The sequence below is a fragment of the Benincasa hispida genome, chromosome 8 (genome assembly GCF_027475165.1).
Source record: "Benincasa hispida cultivar pf3 chromosome 8, pf3_genome.v1.1, whole genome shotgun sequence".
NCBI classification, from domain to species: domain Eukaryota; kingdom Viridiplantae; phylum Streptophyta; class Magnoliopsida; order Cucurbitales; family Cucurbitaceae; genus Benincasa; species Benincasa hispida.
The window spans coordinates 44827608-44850787 of record NC_143485.1 but is presented as its reverse complement, the minus strand read 5'-3'; the positions used below and the strand labels follow the sequence as shown (position 1 = coordinate 44850787).

General features: G+C 30.1%; 1 protein-coding gene and 1 long non-coding RNA gene across 2 annotated transcripts; both read left to right on the top strand.

Annotated features, from left to right (window-relative positions):
- Window positions 1-5577: 5577 nt before the first annotated feature.
- On the top strand, window positions 5578-7246 carry LOC150034620 (uncharacterized). Its single transcript, XR_016531507.1, has 5 exons — window positions 5578-5882; window positions 5977-6042; window positions 6125-6201; window positions 6287-6351; window positions 6995-7246. It is a non-coding gene; the product is annotated as an uncharacterized LOC150034620 (long non-coding RNA).
- A 12270-nt stretch (window positions 7247-19516) lies between these two features.
- LOC120083450 (bidirectional sugar transporter SWEET12-like) lies at window positions 19517-21484 on the top strand. The gene is made up of 6 exons (XM_039039219.2): window positions 19517-19688; window positions 19797-19833; window positions 19917-20127; window positions 20210-20371; window positions 20488-20607; window positions 20775-21484. The coding sequence occupies exons 1-6, from the start codon at window positions 19637-19639 to the stop codon at window positions 21111-21113; spliced, it is 921 nt and encodes a 306-aa protein (XP_038895147.1). The 5' UTR covers window positions 19517-19636; the 3' UTR covers window positions 21114-21484.
- Window positions 21485-23180: the final 1696 nt, after the last annotated feature.

The window sequence follows — 23180 nt, the reverse complement described above, 5'->3', positions numbered from 1 at the left end:
TCTGCTTGAGAAATATAGAATTTTTTTTTTCTCTTTTTTTGTCAATAGTATATATATTCAATTTGCCTTTTATTCAATGTGAAATAATGCCATTGAAAGTACAAAATTTAGTCCTTGGAAATTTTTCTCAATAGAAAGTACAGAATTTCCCAACATATTTTTATAGAATAAAAACACAAAATCAAGTACATATGAAAGAAAGTAAGATCAATTTCAAGTAATGTTATTGTGCTTTCTATCACTGATATTGGTCTATCATTGACATTGATCTATCACTGACCACCCATTACATAATAACAAGAGTTTAGTCCTTAGAAATTTAAAATAGAAAGCACAAAAGGGACATAATTTACACTTATTCAACTAACGATCCAACAATTTTCTATATTTATATGACAAAATGAACTACATATGAAGTTAATGTCACTCTGAAGTCTCATGGATCATTTCTTTCACTGATATTACTATTGTATCCACAAAAACTAAGGTATAATATCCCACAATATTAAAGTACTGAAATATCCACAAAAACTAAGGTCTAATAGCCATAACATTAAATGAAGCCATAACTACATTATTACATCTGAGAAATTTTTAGGTCAAAACTAAGGGCAATGTCTTTGATTCTAGGAGAATATCTTGTTTGTTTTGGAGAAACTTTCTTCAGGTCTTTTGCATTCCAACATCTTCTTTGACAATTTAGGCTGTCTTTTCAGTCTAGCATTTGCTATTCATCATTGTACTTGCTTTTTGTTGAATAGCCTAAAATGTCAATACTTAATTATAAGTTTATAAATATATATTGAATCTATAAGTCATAAAGTAATGTAGGAAATGTGACAATTGTTATACCTTCAGTTTTTTTTTTCTTCTGTCATGCACTTTTTTTTTTTTTTAATATTTTTTCATGTCCATTGTTTTCTTCCTCATTATTTTCAATCTTTTGTAAATATATTATATAAGTGTGCCAATGCACAGAGTTGTAGAAGCTGTCAATATACTTTTTTATGATATAGTCTATCATTGAAAAAAAAATTAAAATAACTAGATTTTTTTATTGTTGGACTCCAATAAAAAAAATGACAACATTCTATTAGTAATAGAAAACTATCATTGATAGACTTTAATGAGTAGCACATTTGAAGTCTATAAAAACACAATAGAAATAACTTACTATTTAACTAGATAGTTACATCTTTTCCCTCAACAATAGTGGTTTCTTCTATTTCCTTCTCTTTCGCACAATTTTCCTCAAGCTTATGTAGATATTAGTGTAGACTTTAATGAAAAGATGACAACATTTTACCAACAATAGAAACCTATCATTGATAGACTTAAATGAGAAGCACACTTGAAGTCTATAAAAAGACAATAGCAATAATCTACTATTTAACTAGATGGGTATTAGTATATCAATAGTGGTTTCTTCTATTTTCTTCTCTTTTTCACGATTTTCTTCAACCTTCTATAGATATTAGTATATCAATAAAAAAAATTAAAATGTTGTCAGTAAACTTTATGTACTTTATATAGTTTATCATTAGAAAAAAAAAGGGTAAAAGAACTAGAAGACTTTAATACTTTTACATCTTTCTCCTTGGCATAAGTAGTTGCATATTCAACCACTTTATCGATGTTAGAATCAACGTCGTCATCTATTATTTCTAGACTCAAAGATGGAGGGTGATTCTTTTCAAATGACTCTTGCGATTGTCTTTCATTTTGACATTTGTGTGCGACCTTCTACTTTACAATTTCCATGAGAGAATGTAACAAAGTGAGAATCTCCGTTTGTCCTTTTTTAAGATATTCAAAATCTTCTTTGTGTTTCCTTTTTAGACCTTCAATATCTTCTTGTAAAGAAGATATTCTTTCTCCAATCTTTTTATTTATTTTTTTTTTTTGTAACATATTCTTCTTCCTTCAATCTTTTCTTCTCCATCTCCATAAATTTTTTGAAGTACTCTGATGCTCTTTCTTCTTCTTATGCAACAATAGGAGCTAAAGAGAGCTGAAAACATAAGATTTAATTAGTACTGTATACAAAATAACTTATTTTTATGAGATTTGAAATATTGAGATAATCGTAGGTTGGACTTATCAGTGACATAGTTTATGTTGGGGTTAATGCCCTAAACTCTCGTAAGGTTCTGTAGTTTGTAAACACCTATATGAACAAACGCTTGTGATGTAATAATATGAGATATTTTCTTCACTGTTGTCTATGAAATATGAGATATTTTATTTGCATTTACCATAAACCAATAAACTAAGATCCCTGGTTGTGGTTGTAATTTAAGCATGTATGTGGAGACATACAAGTGGATCATGCCTTAAGTGATAACCTAAATGGTCCGTAGTATATGGATATAGGAGGAAAACCTTATCCTGGTGACATTACTGATACAACCCGCTTTGTAGATAGTTACAAGTGTTGTGACGTGCTACAGATGGTCTGATCTTAATCATTCATGTGGAGACATGCGAGCGGGGGTGTCCTATACAAAAGAGTTTGTATAAGACGAGACCATGAAGTGTTTAGTCTCGTTATATAACGTCGTCCATGACAAAGACTTTTATTTTACTAGGATGACCATAGGTAACATGACCTTAATCCTGAGTGAGTTGGGAACTCTTGTCTTTGAGAGCAGTCCTTTGATTTGCATGGGTGCGAGTGGCCAGATTACCGACACAAACCTACCACTTTGAGGATTCATCTGATTGAGGAGTTGGAAACTCAGCTACACAAGATGGAATTCACTCCTTCTCCAAATTAGGGGTAAGTAGATAGATTGCTCCCTTAAGGCTAATTCCAGGGATTAAACGAAGTGGCGCCACACACCTTCTCATGGCTTGAGAGGTGTCCACTCATAGTAGGACTATGATGTATTGTTTATTAGAGGAATCAATAGTACTTAAGGAGTTAGATGTAACTGCAGGGGCAAAATGATAAATTGGCCCAACTGTACTTACGAGCGAGCTGTGAAGGGTTATCGTACTGTTTACTGGTTATATCCGATGGACACAGAAATATATTTATAGTGAGAAGAGTACAACTATTGGTCTTTAGTGGAGTGCTCGACAGTTAACGGATGGTGGATCTTATGACTAAAGAGTTTATTCAGCTATTCACATACTATTGGAGCTTTAAGCTACAGATCCATAAGATTCCATTGGTAGCTCAATGGATTCAAGTTGAGAATCCGTTTTTGGGCCAGTTTGAAGTTTTCAATTTGACAAGAGAGAGTTTGATTATATATGATATAATTAAACTAGTTCAATTATATATGATATAATTGATATGATGTTTGAGATACATTGATTGGAGGATTTTGATATAAATATGATTTATATTGAATAAAGGAGAAAAGGACTATGGTTTAAATATTATATATGATGTGATATTAAAACTATAGGTTATAAATATAATATGATAAGTTTGTTATTATATTTATTTATAATTAAAACAATTATATGATAATTGTAGTTTCTCCTTTAACTGTGTGTGAAAGTGGGAGGTTATATTCAGTTTTCATAACTGAAGGATAAAATGAAAAATGTTTTTATTTTGTAAAGAATCGATTCATTAAAGAGTATTACTAATCGTTTAGCTGAAGAGAGACTATGCGATATCCTTCTAAGCGACAACCTAAACGATCATGTAAGCACTTTTATCTAAACGATCGTGTTAAGTTTTACTAAACGATCGCTTGCCTAGCGAGAGTTATTAAACGATCATGTAAATGATCAAGCCTATTTTTTTTCTAAACGATCGTGTACCTGTTGAGTTTTACTAAACAATCAAGCACACAAAGTCTATTCGATAGACAGTATACTCTCCCATTTTCTTGGTCGTATAGTTCGATCGTTTCTGCCTTCAACTCTCTACCAAATCCAACAGAGCTCACACCTCCTGGATTCTCACTCCGAGAATACCAAGGTTGTCGAGTGGTGGTGTCCAAAAGTGGTTTCTTGTTCGTGAAAATGTTTGTTCGTGACCACTAGACGATTGGGTAGGCGATCAGGGCGAGAGCAAGAGATTATTGTTCCAGTTTTCATGAGAACGAGAGATCTGTAGAAGAAAAGTTCTTCAATGGTATGTCTCTCATCCCTTTTGTTATTAGTTACTAAAGCATGGTGTAATTTGTTAGAAAATGCATAATTAGTTTGTATGTTTGTTAATGCTTGTAATTCTGCCACAATAAACTTAAATCGATTGTGCTTCCACTCATGGGTTCTCTTTGATGAGATTTCCTTCAGTTTAATGAGATCATATCAATGATATGGGCTTATCACCGATAGGTTTTGTTACTGATAGACCAATATCACTAATATGGTCTATCTATTGTGATATATGCTGTAATATTGGTCTATCATTGATAGACTATGTAGCTAATAGACTCCTTCCCTATAGTTATCTGAGTGTTACAATAGATATAATACTTCTATCACTAATATTCGTCTATCACTGATAGACCAGTATCATTAATAGACTTGTATTACAATTACTAATGGAAAATTTTGAAACTTACATTTCTATCTGAGAAGACGTTGTCATTAAGATCTTGCCAATCTGGTTGTTTTGTTGTTTCCCAATTCAAGATTGTTGGAAAGTCAATTCCTATTCTTTTTGGGAACCCCTCAGAAAGTTTAGGAAGTATTTCATATGTTCAATAAGCTACAAGTATGGGGAAGCCTTATAGATATGCAGTTGGTTTTGATTTAGTCTAAATAGATTTCTTAAAAAGCTCTACAGTAAGACTATAAGACACTCTTCCCCATGATAATTTCTAAACTTCTCCTCATCATTCAACATCTTAACATGCTTCCAATCCACACAATTATGAGGTTGTTTTGGAATCAACAAGGGATTTTTTGTTTTTTTTTTTTTAATTTTAATTTTTTAGAATAGGTAGAATCAACAAGTTTTCCAACAAATAAAGATTAGCAAGTTTTGCTATTTTTCCTTCATCATTACAGTGTCTAGAAAAATAGTTAAATGTACTCTTTAGATTTTCTCTAATGATACTAGTTTCATTTCTAAATCATTTTCTTCAATTTCATCTAAAACATTTTCAACGGGGTATTTATCACAATTTAATCTACTAATCAAAGAAAAATACCCCAACCTAAACTTTACAATGATATCTTCAATGTTGAAAAGAATATTGTTATCAGCAGAGTCACATTGTAACATCCCACACCTTTTTATTTATTTATTAATAACGTAATTCTTCCTTTTTCAGTAATTTTCCTTAGTTAAAGGACAGGTTTGGAATTTTGAATTTAAAAGTATAAGTGCAAGGATTTAAGTATTGTTGTGGAAATTATTCAAAATTATTCCATTTTTAAATTCAATTTGAAAAGTTATGACAAGAATTAATTATTTTTGGAAAAAGAAAAGGAATTAAATAGTATAAAGTGGAATAAGGAAACGATTTAATTACAATTATACTATTTTCCTTATTATTATTATTTCAAAAAAAAATAAAAAATAAAAAGAGCACCCACCCCCATCTCTTTCACGCAATCTCTCTCGCTTGAGTGCCCTCCCCCTCCCCCCCCCCCCCCCCACTGCCTTATCCGACCGCCGCACCTGCACCACCCCTCACAGCCGTCCAACTGCCGCCGAGCCCTCCTCACAACCCAGACTCGCTTCCTTTACCGAATCCGGCAGGCGCACCCTCCTCCCTTCGCCGCCCTTCGTGCCGATCTCGCCCAGTCGGTTTGAATCGCCTCCGCCGCTCCAGCCCTAGCCACCGCACTCTGTCGCTGTCTACCAGTAGTTTGAGCCGCTGTCGCCTCCAACCGGGTTCTCCACTGTCCATCGCCGCGTTCCCTATTTTCTGCTATGTGGGTCTTCGTCGGATGCTTAGTTTTTGGTAAGATCTATTTTGTGGTTGGGTTTCTTGAAAATTTTTAGATGCCCACTAAGTTGGATGAAAGGTTAAATTAGTCGCATTATTTTGATTTTAGATTTGAGCTTGGGAAACTACAGCAGCGACTGTCCAACGGATTCAAGATCGTTCGACAAGAGTTTTGGTAAGAGTTATAGTTCTTATTGTTGGCTTGTGGGCACACTTTGATTATTGAATTAAGTTAACTTAACCCTTGCATCTTTAAGGTTCCAAGTTTTCGTCCATTGGGAGTTAAAATCTGTTGGAAGAAGATTTTGGAGTGGTTATTAATCAAGTTCCTTGGGTAAGCTTTTGGGTATTGTGGTTTTGAATCTGAGATGTCGCAATTATTTTTGGACTGAAACTTAATGGTTGTATTCATATGGTAGGGTCGTTTCTCCAAGCCGCAGTCACCATTTGGTTCTCTGAGTTTATTTGGAGAATTGTGATTAAGGTAAGTAATCTTACCACTGGAACTGCCCATGGTCCAGGCTTTATTTGTATGCTAGCGTGTTGAGTGTATGTTATGGTAAATATTAGCATGTTGATTGATAGTATGACCTGAATCAAGTATGTTTTGGCACGAGTTCTATTTTATTTAAAGATACACCTAGGCACTTGATCGTTAGTATGTGATGGTATGTGTTTTCATATGTTGATATTTGATTTGCTGATATTGAGGCATACTTATATGTTGTGGAATTATGATATTAAGGTATACATGGATGTTGTAGAATAGGTTGCTGAGGATTATGTGTATGTGGTAGAGCCATGGTATCAAGGATTGCCTGTATGTCATAGATTCGTATGGTATTGAATTTTTGAACGTTGAGACTGTGTCAATATTCTCACTGATTAGTTAGATGCTCACCAATTTTGTGTTTCTTTCGGGATTCACAAGTTTTGTGTTTCCTTCGGGATTCACCAGTTTTGTGGGCATACTTAACTATAGTAGGATAGAACTCAGTCTCTTACCTGTTTCATGTGTTTATGTGCATAGGTGGGTATCTAGAGGACATAGATGCCTAGCCTGACCCCAGTGGTGGGGTTACTTACTGAGTATTTCATACTCATTCTTTCTTATGTTGATGTTTCAGGTAAGGGTAGAGATGCACCGGTGATGGCACAGTGAAATTCGTGATCGTGTCACCGAGACTAGTTTTTACGCTTCCGCATCATGAAATTTAGAGTCCTTATTCTTCCCTTAATGTTTAGTTTTACTGTTTGAAACTCATTATTACAGATTATTTCTTTTATATATACTTTTAATAGTCTTTACAAATTATGGTTACCCTAATATTGTTTTAACAATTGCATTTAATAAATGTCTTTTGAACTTCTCTTGTTTATTTAGCATTTATTTCAATATAACTGAGCGTCGTTTTAAATTCTATGTATGCATTTATTTTAGTAACGGCCTAACCTAAGTCCTAGAGGGTCGGGTCGTTACACACATTGTCTTCTAATCAAATGTGTTAGAAGTTGTAAAGGTACTTTGAACATTTTTAAACCTAACAAATGCCCAAATAGTCCTTCCTTAAACAAAGATAGACATATCGAATCTAAGTCCTTAATGATACGGTCTATCCTTTCAACTTAACATAAACTGTGACTTTCAAAGTGGAATTCCAACTTTCTTTAGGATTTTTTTGCCTACTTAAACGAAAAAGAAAATATATGTTATAAATATTCTAAAGTACATTAGAAATATATATATACTAAATATACGTGTCTTTTTTCATCTTTTTTTTTGCTTCATGGTTCCTCAAGTTCTAAGGTTCATTTTGCCCTTTTTTTTTCGTTCGCTTTCCATAATTGTTTTTCAATTATCAATCTATTATAATAGTAATAACCACTTCAGTCAACAAACTAAACACTTCAAGTTTATCAATGATAGAGTTGATAACTGATAGACTTGAAGTAGTGAAGTCTATCAGTGTTGAACTTAACACTGATACATTTCTGTCATTGATAGACTTGAAGTGGTGAAGTCTATCAGTGATAACCTTATCATTGATAGACTTCATGATAGGTCTTAAAAGAGCTATGTTTTCTATGATAATTCCCTCAATTTTACTTTCATTCTTTACTTTAATGTGTCAATTTTATACCCGGGAGCAATTAGGAGTCATTACAAGAAGTTTGGATTAAAAAGGATAAAAAAGAACCAAGAAATTAACAAAATTGAAGAGAATCAAAATATTTACCAAAAACAAGTCAATAAGGTAGAATATGAGTCAGTGCCTTCCATTGGATAGTCCCGGGTTTATACTGGATAGTTGTGCCTTCCATTGTTTGTTGCATTGAGATCAACATATTTGAAGAATTTTCCTGATCGATTGACGAAGAAGATATTTATTCCCCGTTGTACCAAATACAAGTCAGTAAAGTAGAATATGAGTCACAACTTCATATTGAGGAGTCTCAGGTAATACAGTTTGAGGTTGGAAAACCTCGTTCTCTTCTTCCCTTTGGCATCTCTTATATTTTTTACTATTGCTTATGTTATCCTAACAAGTTAGAGTCCTTAACTAAGTTTTTTTCTTTCTTTCGACTTTTTTAGGTCACTTGAGTCTTTCAATTCTTTCTTTTTCTCTTTTTTGCCAAAAATTAGAAAAATAAAATTCGACTTGTCTGGTTCTCATCAAAAGATGAGTACTCTTATAACCCTTCCAGGCTATATAGATTCATCTAAGAGAGGAACAGAGAAGATGGCTATTTTCATGATTAATCAACACAATTGAATTCTCGAACTTAATGCATATGTTTTGTATTCTATTTGGACGCTATCGAACCCAATAGGATTAAAAGCATATAGGTTGATTAGAGTTAGGTCTTCCAATTTTAATCAATGTTTAGAACACTTTCTTGATTAGATTTTTGCTAGTTATCCGCCATTGTAGAGGTTAGCTTAGTAAAGTCAAGTGACGTTGTTTGCATAATTTGTTTGCATAATATATTTGTAGGAATCAATGATAGAAATTACAAAGAATGTATAGCTTGAACTAGAAACGAGATTGACCAATTCTTATTTACATTTATTTTTTATCTTTTAATTTCATATGTTTTTCATTTTATCAAAATGCCCGTTTTTATCGCTTTTATAGTTGAATTTAGCTTAAGAAAAGATTAGACATAAGCCTTCCCTATGGATCAACCTCGTACTTGCTGCTTATGCTACTTGTTAGTATAAGATATAGGTATTGGTGATTTATAAATATTTTTCATTTCAGTTTGGAGTCCAATTAACGACATCAATTTCGAGCACGAACACTTCACCACTTCAAGTCTATCAGTGATAGAAACTTATCACAGATAAACCCTAATCAACAACATATTTGAAGTCTAAAAGTAGGCTAGCAATAGTCTATCAACTAATCAACAAATAAACAGAAATGAAACTGCAATTTTTCTTCATTTTCATGAAAAATAAATCCAACATGCTCCAAGTCCATCAGTGATAAAAATCTATCAATAGCAGAGTCTAATCAACAATAACAACAACAACAATAATAAATAGCAGAAACTGTACATTTACTTACATTACATGAAAATACATTCAACATCCATTATGTATATCAGTGATAGAACTTATCACTCAAGACTCCAATCAACAACACCAAAGAAAAAAAAAATAGTGAAACTTTGCATTTACTTACTCAAGAAAAACAAAAAACAAATTCAACATTCTTCAAGTTTATTGGTGATAGAAATGTATCAATGATAGACCCCAAACAAAAACACATTTGAAGTTTAAAGTACACAAACAATAATCAATCAACTAAACAATAAAAAAGAAAAAAAAAAGGTCATGGAACTAAGCTTTTTCTTACCTTTGAATGTGATTCCGCGGTCGATTTCAGGGTTGATTCTACCCTTCTATATTTGATTGATGAATGAAAACTAAAATGGATGCAATGGAAGAAGATTGTCGTCGACGACTGTAGGGTTTTTCCGAATTGCAGATTTTAGGGTTTTGAAGAAGATCGTTGGGTTAGGGTTTTTTCGAACAAAAAAAAAAAAAGGAAGAAACTAAATGATGGATGGATGGTAACTTACTATGCAGATCGAAGAAGACCCCAATCTATGCAGATCAAATATCGAAGAGGGATCCCAATCGTCAATCGTTTTGGATTGGCTGGAAGAGGGATCCCAATCGTCAATCGTTTTGGATGGGCTGTAAGAGAGTTAGAAGAAGATCGTGGAAGAAGGATATTGTGGGTCGTGGGCTTATTACATTTCCATGGGCTTTTTAGTCTTTTGGTATGGGCTATACTCTATGAAGCACAAACACAGATACGGTTACACAATACGGATATGATCAGATACAACGATTCGTCAATTTCTAAAAAACTAAGATACAGATATGTCTAAGGATGCATCCTTTTTATATATTTTTTAATATATATATTTTTAAAAAAACAAGTATACTGATACGTTGAAGATACATTTTTTTTTCTGTAAAAAATCTAGGATATAGATAAATTTAGCATACAAGTTAATAACAATAGCACAAAATAGAATACAAATACTGAAATATAATACAAAAAAAGAAACATCTAAGATGTTAAAGTACAATAGTTAATAAAATGCAATAGAAAAGTGACTCATATTGCAAAGAAGAAGAAGAAGAAGATTAGAGCGAGAAGTATGAAAATAAATGAAGAACTTCTATTGAATTGTTAAAGATATCCAAATGGTTTATATTTTAGTGGACTTTGTGGGGACTCAAATGTGAAGATGGAGATTAGATGATTCTAGTATAGGGTTTGGTCCGTTATTTATTTATTTTTCCTTTTAGTTTTGGACTCGAGTAGTGAGCTTTTAGTTTTGGACTCGAGTAGTGAGTTTTTTAAATAGGTAGCCTAATTTTAGACTGGGAAAGATTAGATGAGTTATTTGTCTTTTTTCTTTAAAAAAAATACACGTAGAAATAGATACGTCAAATATGTATCTAGAAAGTATCTAAAAGTATCGGTATCTGATTCATGTCTGATACGGATTCTTTGTCTCATATGAAGTATTTGTGCTTCATAGGTTGTACTCAAATTTGGCCACATTTGAATTTGTATATTTTTTTTTTGTTAATGCTATATTTACAATTAGTTTGGCCCAAAAGTTTATGTTTACTAGCAACTCGTTTAATAACTTAATGTAATAAATAAATTAACAAACAAAAATTAATTATTATTCATTTTATACTATATAATTTCATAAAAAAGTATCCTAGACATCCTATTCTCATTCCCATACATAAGCAAACACAGTATCTTTGATTCCCAGACATCTTATTTTTAGATATCTTATTCTCAGACATCCTTTATTCCCAGATATCTACAAAATCTTAATCCAAACCGTTCCTATTTTTCTAATTTATTGTCCAAATTCATAAGAATTTGACAAAAAAAAAAAAAAAAAATTCTTGTTTCTTTGACAATTTCTCCCTATTTTTTTTCACAAATTTACTATGTACCTATTTTGTCATATAAGTTTATCATTAATAAAACTTAAACATATTGTTCACAAATGTTGATAATAAGCTGAAGGATGAGGAAAAATAAGTTCAAGATTAAAATGGACTTGGGTTCAAATAAGTTAGAATCCAATTTAGTTATTGGACTAATTATGTTACATTTGGCATTGCATTAATTGTGTCAAAAAAGTCATTTGAAAAAAATCTTAACCGTTTATTGCATTTGGTAAAACAAATTTAAATTGGTAAAATCACTTTTTTAAGCCGTTAATTTCATGTTGACTTTAAAAATAGTATCCTTCTAGATTTTAGATTCTCATAAACTTAAGTAGAATTTTTAATTAATATTTATTTTATATTTATACTTTAAAACGAAGATTTATTTTATGTATTTATCTATTTCTCACCTAATCAAATCTATTTTCTATTTTTCATGAGTTAAATACATAGTTTTTTTTTTTTTTTTTTTTTTTAAAAAAAAGTATACCATATTCATTTTTTAAATAAAATATTTTCCTTAATATTTAACAATTAATCTATAACAAACAAAATTACCATACTAAATAATTTAAGAAAAGCAAGTCTATTTTAATTATTATATCTAAAATAAGATATTTTTGTATTTATTTACATTATAATCTACTTTTTCAAGTTTAAGCTGAAACTTACCAAATACTATTTTACTTTTTTTCTTAGTTGATTTTTCTAAAAGTACAACCGTCAATCATTATTTTAAAAGCTAAAGCAGTTCCAAATGGAGCCATAATCCTAACCTCTTTAAGAATTAGGAAAAAAATTCATGTCCCAATCATAAGAGGATTAAGATAAGCCATAGATCAATTCTTTTGTAAATATAACATTATAGCTTTATATGAGGTAATGTGAATCTTATCTTCAAACTTTGTAACTTCCATATTATTCTTTCACTCTCTCATTTGGAGTGTGTCTCACTTCACAGGTGTGCAAATTTTTCCTTTTGCAGGCTATGTTGTTCTCCTCTTCAAACAAATTTATAGGTTGTATTACGTGAAGGTAGGTGTTTCCCCAATTTAGATTTTTGTATAAAAAATAACAATGCAATTTATAATTTGAAAATTTTTAAATGATATCTGCTAATATACTCAAACATTAGAAATTATAAAAGATACTTAAAAATGTCAAAATTACATAAAGAATGGAATTAAAAATTTTAGAAAGTTGACGAACCAAATTGAAAAACACTCGAATGTAGACTGAACAACAAATCTATACACAGATTAAATGCAAGATATGCTAAACATAATATGGTGGGAATCCAAGTGCTAGTCTCTTTAATGGAAAGATGGCGACTAGTAAGCCATATTCCATTTAATTTTATGAATATAATTCTAATCATTGCCCAAAAAGTACCACATTCACTAATTATTCTCCCTCCTTAATTATATAGTTAATCAAATTGAAATCATAACAATTACGAATATTATTGGATATTTCAATGTAAAATAGTATGTAATTTGTAATATGAAAAGAAAAATTGCTGACGTTAAACAAAAAGTAACTTTTTACAAGATAAAATAAAATGTGATCATAAGTGTTTGTAATTGCTAAAATAAAAAGTAGAAATCAATCAAAATCGGTTCTTGTGGTGTGGGATGAATCCAATTGCGTATCAAAATAAAAAAAACAAACTTCAATAATAATTGTTTCATAAAAGAATAGCAATAAAATTAAAATTAAAAAAACAAAGCTCCTTACAAGACTACATATCAATCAATCATGCATGGACTCATTTTTAGATTTTTCATTAGGAAAGCCCCTAACAGTGAAAAGCTCTTCATCTTTTCTTATTCACTCTTTTTCCTTTTTGCATTACAGATTAAATTTCATAGATTGTAAGCAACCATATCTCAAACAATAGGATAATTATAAATGCATAGCTTAATTAGAAAAACATAATTAATGCTTTCTTGTTCAACAAACACTTATATTTCATGTTCAATTTCAAGAACTTTCTTTTGCAATAAATAAAAGAAAAACAATTTTTTGATTAAGATATCATACTATTAAATACATACGTACGATTTACGAAAAAGACGTTGAAATATATGCATTATTTTGTCGTAGAGATTTCTCGAACTCTCTTTATATTTCTCGTCGCGTAAACAACGGACATGATCAATATCGAAAAAAACGAAAACGACAATTTTCGAACTCACCCTTACCTCATATTATATTCTTCCAATTTCTATTAATTGATTGAAGAGACGACCTATATTACAAAGACAGAGACTCAATCATTGAAGTCCAACTTTAGGGTCGTATAGAAACAAATTATTACATAAAAACAAAACCCAAGAACTATAAGAAATGTGTTTTCATTTTGACAAATTACAAGGAGAGTATAATTGAATATAGGTTAAAATTTAAAGGTATTCCAGCTTTTGGGAAAAAGTTATGGGAAGTCAAACAGAAGTTAATGAATTAATATTTGAGGTTCTTCTCTTTTTTTTTTTCTTCTTTAAATTATTAACAGTTCTTTTTTTTATTTTTTTATTTTTGATTATTTTTTTTTGGGTTTGAGGATTGACATTGGCCATATGATGGAAAAGTGTTAATACTTAGCAAAATGGCAAACTTTAATGACCTAAGAAAAAGTGAAGAAGATAACAACTTTGAAAAGCAAAGCAAAGGCAAAGGCAAAGCAAATAGTGTATTCGTGTCTATCATGTAAACTTACCAACTCATTTCTCAATAATTGCCTTACCTTAGCTTCTTCCCATCCCTTACATTTTCATTTAATTTTTTTTTATTGCACAACAAATCCCAATACAAAATATCTTCACCACCATTTGCTTTATTATTTTAATTAATTAAGTTAAATTATGAGTTTTAATTTAGTTATTTTTAGATAAGATGTATGAGAGAATCATACCGAAAGAGAGGTTATATGAAAGTATGCTAATTTAGCGTAATAGAAGAAGGGTTAAAAGTTTCAAATAAAATAGATTTATTAGACTAGAAAACCACAAGAGGAACACTTTTGTCCCAAGTTTGTAGTCGTGGCTCCTATTTTTGAAGATACAATTATTTTTTTTCAAGCCAAATGATTCATGGGATGACAATGACGAAGTTAAAACTCAAATTTTTTCTTTGATTTTTACAATTAACCAAACAGTTTTTTCATAAAATAAGTCAATACTAGTAGGAAGAAATGTCTCTTGCATTGGAAGAGGAAATTTCATTGGTGTCTGACAAAATTACAGTGTAGGAAAATAATTTTTGAATCTTTCATATATATAAAGGGCAACAATTGGGATTTAGACAAAAATTAGGGAGCTAAACTTTTTTGAAGTTGCTAATCATTTATGTTTAGGTTTCAATGGAAAATGAATCCAATGAAAAATTGGGTAATCTTTTCACGCATCAAAGATCTAAAACTTCCTATAAACTTTCAATCTTTTGTTGTATATAACTTGTTTTAGACTTTTTGAAATATGATATTAAATTTGTTTAGTGATTTATATTAAACACTCTAGAGGAATGCATTAGACATACACTAAAACAAATAAAAGATTAATTAGATATAATATGGAAATTTGAGAGAGAGTTCACTATTAGACACTTATTATTAAAAACTAATAAGCACACCAAATAATGGTTAATTTGATGAACATATATATTAAGAATTCCACTAATCATGGAAGATATCCCATATATATTAAGCCTATCTTATCATTAGCCAAAGAAGGGGAAAAAAATGAAATAAAATAAACAACTACTCGACAAATCTTATCCTCTGGGTTTCTATAAATTTTTAAATTTATTTATTTTTTCCCCCACCTCACCCTATCCCCAAAATCCAAACCCCCACCAAAAACCCCACTTCATTTTTATTTTTATTTTTTGTCACTTTTGCATTATTATTGTTATTTCCTTACCAGTCACCAGTACCATTTTCCAATTATATGGAGTTAATTTTTTAGAGATATTTATATGTTTTTCATAGACAAATATTATAACAAAAACTTTAGTGGAAAATAAATATTTAATTTTCTTGTTTTTGGATGAATATGGTGCCACTTGGACGTAAAGTATTGGGTCCCCTTCTTCACGCTGGAAGGTCAAAAGCTAGGCCTAGATAGAACGCAATAACAAAATTAAATTATAATATAAAGAAACAAATAATAAAATCATTTTCAAATCAACAGTGCTAATTAGAGCTTAAATATAATTAATGTTAATTATATTACAGATGTCCTAGGTTAACATGTAAAAACAAAGTGCAAAACGTTTTAAAGATGATCAATTACCTGCTTCGATTTGATTTGTTAGTAAACGAAAATATCTAGTAATTCAATCGCTTTTAGTTATTAAATTCTCATTCCATAGTTCATTAAATTAGGCCACCACCGTACACGCTTACGCTATTTATGTAATCATGGCGATCATTCATTAAATTCCATTATTAATAATGTTTCGAATTTAAATTTTAATTAAATTTGAATTATGCATGGGTTTATTTGAGAAGGATGTAATTGTTAAGGATTCAAACTTTCTATTACAATACTAATCAGATTAGGGTTTATAATTGGGGAAGGTATATTATAAAAGAAGAAGAATAATAATTTTAGGTGCAGTTAATTAAATATAATAATTCATTTACTCAATGATTCCTTAATTTTTTAGATAATTATTGATTTTGTCTCAATCTTTTTTTTTTAAAAAAATTAATGTTATTTTTAGTGTATTAAAATTGTTAATTATTAACTTTAATGCAAACATTGTTACAATTTGCTAACGAAAAATTGACATATCATTAGCTATGTTCATCTAACCAATTTGGACATGATGACACTTGATGCTGCTTGACAAGTGAAATAATCTAACTCATCCATTAGCAAAATTTGAAGAATTCATTAAAAAAAAAATTATACAAAGAAGGTGGTAAGTACATGTATTAAAAAAATGTTCATAAAATAACAATTTAATATTGCATATGTTTTTTTCTTAGCAGATTTTAACACTTTTCTTTATAGAAAAACCGAATCGAAAGTTTTTAGAACTTTAGCGGTAATCTTTTTTCTTATAAAGAAGTAGCGATGAAATATTGAGAATTATCTAAAATACTAAAAGGCTTTCTTCGTTAATTAACGGGCAAAATAGAGCAATATTGAATGTATTCGGAGGTGTTGCGCCCATTTTTTTTTCTGTCAACTCCTCATAAATACAATTGTAAATAATAATAAAAAAATATATATTAAGAAAAAGTATGGAAAATTGGAAAAATGACCTATTGGAAGTTTGGTATTATATTTTTTTACCCCTTTTTGAAAAACAAGTTTTCTTGACCCCTTGATGATGAAAATTATGTAAGCATGGTAAATATTAGTTGTACAATTACTCTTATGCTCCTTATTAAATTTAAACTACCACCCAACTACCAAATTAATTCACATTCTCCACATAAATTTATTCACAAAAAATTAATTTCCAAAACTTATTAACAAAAATTATTCACACAGAAAATTCTAATTTTTTTTTAAAAGTATTGTAATTAAAGTGTGGGGATGGGGGAATCGAATCTTGAGGTTGATAGTATAAACATTATGCCAGTTGAGCTACGCTCTACAAAAAAAAAAAAAAAAAAATCCAATTACTCTTATGGTTCTTATTAAATTCCCACTCCCAATTTTAACAACCAACCTACCAAATTAATTCACAAAAAATTATCCACCTAAATTTATTCACATAAAAATAATTTATCTAAAAACAATTAATAAAAAAATATTCATACAAAAAATTCTCCACCACCAAATTTGATTTGTTTACAACCCCACAAAAAGTTCTCTTCACCAAATTATTCCAGAACGAAATACGTCAAGTCCAAAACTTGTATTTCACGAAGTTGTAATTTTGTACATTCCGTAAGATGGTATGTATTTCATTATTTTGTATGTATTCAATGGTTCGAAGTAAACGACTTTTTTGGAGTTTGATTTATTCTTGCTTTGTTGATTGTTTCTTTTCTTTTTATAATGTTTTGCATTTGATATTTATGAATAAAAAAATGAAAAAAAGAAAGATTTTTTTTAAGATACCCAGTCAGGCTTCACCGGATATTCACTAGGAAGCAAATGAGTTGAAATTACCCGTTTGGGCTTCATCGGGTACAAAATAATTGTTGAAATAAGTTTGATTCCTGGTCGGGCTTCACCCAGTCGTCACCGGGTAGAAAGTAAATGAATTGACATTACCCGGTCGAGCTTCATCGGATACAAAATAATTGTTGGAATAAGTTTGATCCCCGGTCTGGCTTTACCAGGTCTTCACCGGATATGAAATTAATTGATTGACCTAGTCTTCCTGCATATGGGATAGGAACCGGGCTGGGATTGGTTCGGGGCCCAGTAAAGTTAACCCTGGCCCCGCCCCCCTTCCCGATCAAACCTCTTCCCGCTCCATCTCTCTCTCCAACTAGCTGGTCCCGCTCCATCTCGCTCGACCCGTCCCCTCTTCCTGGTCAAGCCTTCCCAACCCTTTTCTGGTGCCACTCGGTCACAATTTCCCTCGCTCGATCACAATTTCTCCCCGCTCGGTCACTTGCCCGATGAATATCCAAAGAAGCCCAGTCGAGCTTCATCGAATTGGAGATGCTCCAAGTTCGAAAATCAAAGTTTAAAGTAAAAAATATGGTTTATAATGTACAAATCAACTCATATACTTTCTATAGGCCCCAAAATCATTCTAAAATGCAACATGTTTTAACAAATAAATCAAAGTAATTATGGAACCCCACGAAAACCCATAAAATCAGGATGCCAAAAAATCCAAAACCAAAACCCTCATAAAATGTGCGTAAATATTTACTTGATGAAGATGAATTGATGAACTGAAGATGATGAACCAAACTATTGAAGAAAAACTGAAAGAATGTGAGGAGTTGTGAGGAGTTTTGAAAGGAATTTCAAGGGTTGCAAGAAAACGGCCATTGACAGAGAGATTAGGGTTTTGAATATTTTTCCTAAAAAAAAAGGTATAATGGTCATTTCCTACCTATAAAGAGTAAAAAATACAGTCTTTTTAAAAAGGGTCTTTTTTTTTTTCAAAATAAAACCTCCAATAGGCCATTTTCCCCAATTGTCCAAAAAGTATATTTTTTTGGCCTTTAGGTTTTGGATTTACTTTCCATTTGATCCCTAGATTTTAAGATGTTGAACATTTACTCCATAATTTTTTTTTTAATTTGGTTTCAATTTTGTCCCTAGATTTCAAAATGTTACAAATTTACCCTTGAAATTTGCGTTTTATTTCAATTTGATCCATAAATTTCAACATTTACTCTCTTAACCTCGATTTTTACTAAGTACTCGTTTTTTTTCTTTAATGGTAATGTTGGTTAATTAATTTAAAATAATCAAAATAATTACAATTAATTTAAGATAATCAAAATAATTATAATTAATTTAAGTATCACTACTTTTCATCGCTATTAAAATTAAATTTAAAATTTCACTTTATAATTATTTTAAATTAATTAATAGACATTGACGTCAATAGCTAAAAGTAAATAATTAATAAAAAAATTGAGGTTAAAAGTTTAAATCTTAAAATCTAGAGACTACTAAATTGGAATAAAGCTCAAATCTCAAAGGTAAAATTGCAATATTTTAAAATCTATTAACTAAATTCAAAACTTAAAAACTAAATGTATAACCTTTTAAAAATTTAAAAACAAAATTCAGAGAATAAAAAAAAAAATTTAAAATATTAAAAAATTGATTTATCATGTGATAAATTATGATTGAGATGCAGGCAGAGGAATATAGGGAAAATGAAAGAGAAATGGCAGAAAATAAGAAAAAAAAAAAAAAAAAAGGAAATGGAAAAGGGGGACAGTCACGTGAAGAGCATGCGGGCAGAGGAGGCTGAGTTGTGTTGGCTATGTAACGTATGTAATTCTCCTGAATTCATATGATTCATACGTGGCATTCATTTTTGGCTTAATATATATAACTTTCTTTTTATAAGAAATAATAATAATAATTCACGTAGAAGAAGCTTCAATGATCTCATATTAATTATTGGGATTCAATTTTGTATTTGATTTGATGGGAAACAGTAAGAATCAGTGAGGCTTATAAATATGGAGCTTCTGACATTTGTTATTACAACAAAAAGAAAATAAAAATAATAATAAGGTTTTGATTTAAAGAGAAATCCTTTATTCGGTCCCCTCTCAGAAACCTCTCTCTTTCATTCCAATCATTCAACCTCTCCAAAGAAAGTGATGGCTTTATTCGATACTCATCACCCTGGAGTTTTTGCATTTGGTCTTCTTGGTACCACTTTTTTTTCATTCTTTTATTTATATTCTTCTTCTTTTTAATAAATATTATTCCCTAATTACTCTCGTGGGTTGATTTTTTATTTTTTATTTTAATTTTTAGGTAACGTTATCTCCTTCATCGTGTTCTTGGCTCCTGTGTAAGTATATATGATTTAATTCATTCATTTATTGATCTAATTAAATTAATTTTGATGTGTTATTGCTTTTTGGGGAATGGCAGGCCAACGTTTATGAGAATCTGTAAGAAGAAATCAACAGAAGGGTTTCAATCAGTTCCATATGTGGTAGCACTTTTTAGTGCAATGTTGTGGTTATATTATGCTTCATTCAACCCTAATGAAACCCTTCTCATTACCATCAATTCCGTTGGCTGTCTCATTGAGACTCTTTACATTGCCATCTTCATTGTTTTTGCTCCCAAACAAATTCGGGTACTTAATTAAACCATTCATTATCTCTAATTTCATTTTAATTAATTGTGTAGGGTATTATTTAATTAATATATATGGACAGATTTCAACGTTGAGATTTGTTCTTCTATTGAACTTTGGAGGGTTTTGCGTAATTCTACTTGTTACTCACTTCTTAGTGCATGGCTCTGACCGAGTCAAGGTTATTGGATGGATTTGTGTGGCCTTTTCTGTCTCTGTCTTCGCAGCTCCACTTACCATCATGGTTAGTATCAATGAATTTCATTACTCTTTTTCATTCTTTTTTATTATATTCTCTCTTTTCTAAGAACTTTACGTTAACTATTGTTTTGTTATTTTTTTGCTTTTGCTTTATAAAAGAGATTGGTGATTCGCACTAAGAGCGTGGAGTTCATGCCCTTTTCACTATCGTTTTTCCTCACACTCAGCGCAATTACTTGGCTTCTTTACGGCGTATTTCTCAAAGACATCTATGTTGCGGTATTACTTCAATTCCCTCTCTCAAATAATAAATCATACCTAACATTTTAAAAAAATATATATGAATTTATTACACACAAAATTCTCTAATAGAAATCTAAATCAAATGTTTATTTTATTAATAATCTATGATGATTGAAATCGACATGATTTTAATTATTGGTCAGCTTCCAAATGTATTGGGATTTATATTTGGGGTAGCACAAATGATCCTATATTTGATATACAAGAAGTATGAGATAGCCATAGCAAAGGAAATGAAGCTACCAGAACAAACAACAATGGATATTGTAATGATTAGCACCACAGCCACAAACTCTGACAAAGAAAAACAAGATCCTTCTCTTCAATCAGATTCTGCTGGAGCCATTGAGGTAATTATAACAACCAACGGATCAATCGAACTCGACGACAACAGCAACAACAACTTGGAGTTGGACCACAAACATAAACACACAAGTTTGGAAGTCAAAGACCACCAAATTACAGACCTTAATCATGTTTAACTATGTTCTCTTCTAACAACCCTTGTATGCTTCTTTCTTTTTCAATCTCTCTGTTTTGTTCAAGTTTGTAATTTGTAATGCTTTAATTTTGGTCTTTGGTTTATGTACTTGCCCAACTTTTCTCTAAGCTACCATGTAAATAATGTTATAATAGCTAGAGATTAGTGATGATTATGGTACGTGCATAATTAAAGTGGCCCTTTTGCTCTCATGTAACTAATAATTATTTTAATCAATCGTGTTTTGATGGAAAAAAGTACCAAGGACTTTGGTGCTAGATGTTGTAGCTTTTCTTAATTTATTTAGTTATGCGTACTCATTACACTTTTATAGTAAAATTTATCAATAAAGTCGATTATTGAGTTTAATTTCCTTACGATTTACTTTTATTAGAAAATAATTGAATACCTTGTTATGAATTAATGAATTTTTTATCACGAAAAATTCCATAAACGTAGGAAATAAATATTCTATTGTTTAAACAAGCTAACAATTTTATAATGTATATTATATTAGTGATATTTTGTTATATATTTTTTATGTTTTTATGTTTTTTATTTTACGATATAATGAAAATGTTAAATATTTATCTTTCATGTCAATATTGAATCTAGAAAAATGTAAAAAATATCAATAGAAAGATCAACTTTTAAATGAAAATTTAATACCTTAATTATCTAATTTTAATTAAATCGGGTTGAAATGAAAATTTAATACCTTAGCTATCTAATTTTAATTAAATCGGGTTGGATAGCATTATGATCTTATGGTTTGTGTGGTAGAGAAGATTAATGATAAGAAAAAGTGGAAAAGTTTAGATGATTTTGAAATTTTAGAACCTGAGGTATATATATATATATTCATCATTTTGGAGATACAATCTTGAACTTAAAAAAGAATGTATACCTCAATTATCGTTATGCTAAACATACTTTTATACGACTAATTTTTGAATAATTAACTAATTAATTAATTAATACACACCATATGTTCCTATCTAAATCCGCCGTCAAAATAATTCAAAAGCTTGCCTACCATCCACTTTTTTATTGCTTTTGTATAAATATTAGAGTGAAGAAACAAAATTTAGGCTGCCTAAATTATTGGTAAACATACATAAAAGTTCACACTTTTGTGAAGTGCGCCAAGCAACTCATTTTCATATTAGAGTTAAGGGGAAAAATAAAAAATAAAAAGCCACAACATCTTATATAACACGCTTGTTGTAGGCTAAATTAATTTGGTGTCTGGTTTTGATTATACCTGATTCACTCATTTTTTTAAAAGGTTTCACTTTTACTTTTAACTTTTGGAGTAAAGAATTAGTAGATGGAGAAAAAAAATAAATAAATTGAGCATACAATAGAGGGACTTGTGTTAGAGAGAATAAATAAGTTATATAGTGAAAAAAAAAAGTGAAAATTTAGAGAAAAATTCATTAAAAAGAAGTAAATGGGAGAGAGAGCAGAGGGAAAACGAGAAGCGAAAATAGGGTGTCAACACAAATATTAAAAATTGTTGTGAAATTGAGAGACAAAACAGATATAGAGAAAATATAATATAATTATATATAAATATAATAATAAATATAATGAATATAATATAATATAATAATAAAATGAAATTACTATTTATGAAAATTTGATAATATGAAAATTTAGTGGAATTTTGACATGGATTTCTGACCTATGTGTGATTTTATGATCCACCAAATGCCACTATTTATAACAAAAAGTGACAAGTAGAATGTGGTCTTAAATGGACACCACATGAATAACTATGAGACACATGGATAACATGAAAATTGACACATGACTTTCAAGACACTAAACAATGGTCATCTATTTATTTTTATAATATTTATAATAAAAACCAAGAACTTCTGTTTATAAAGTTGTGTTTATCCTTTATATAAATTTCTTACCATTCTGAAAATCCATTTTTCAAAAATTTATAAAATAAAAACTACATAGATGATTGTTGTCCCTAATAATTTAATTCAATACGAGATTATTTGTATAATACGAGATTTTTTTTTCGTCGATTGGTAATTATGAGATAGAATCT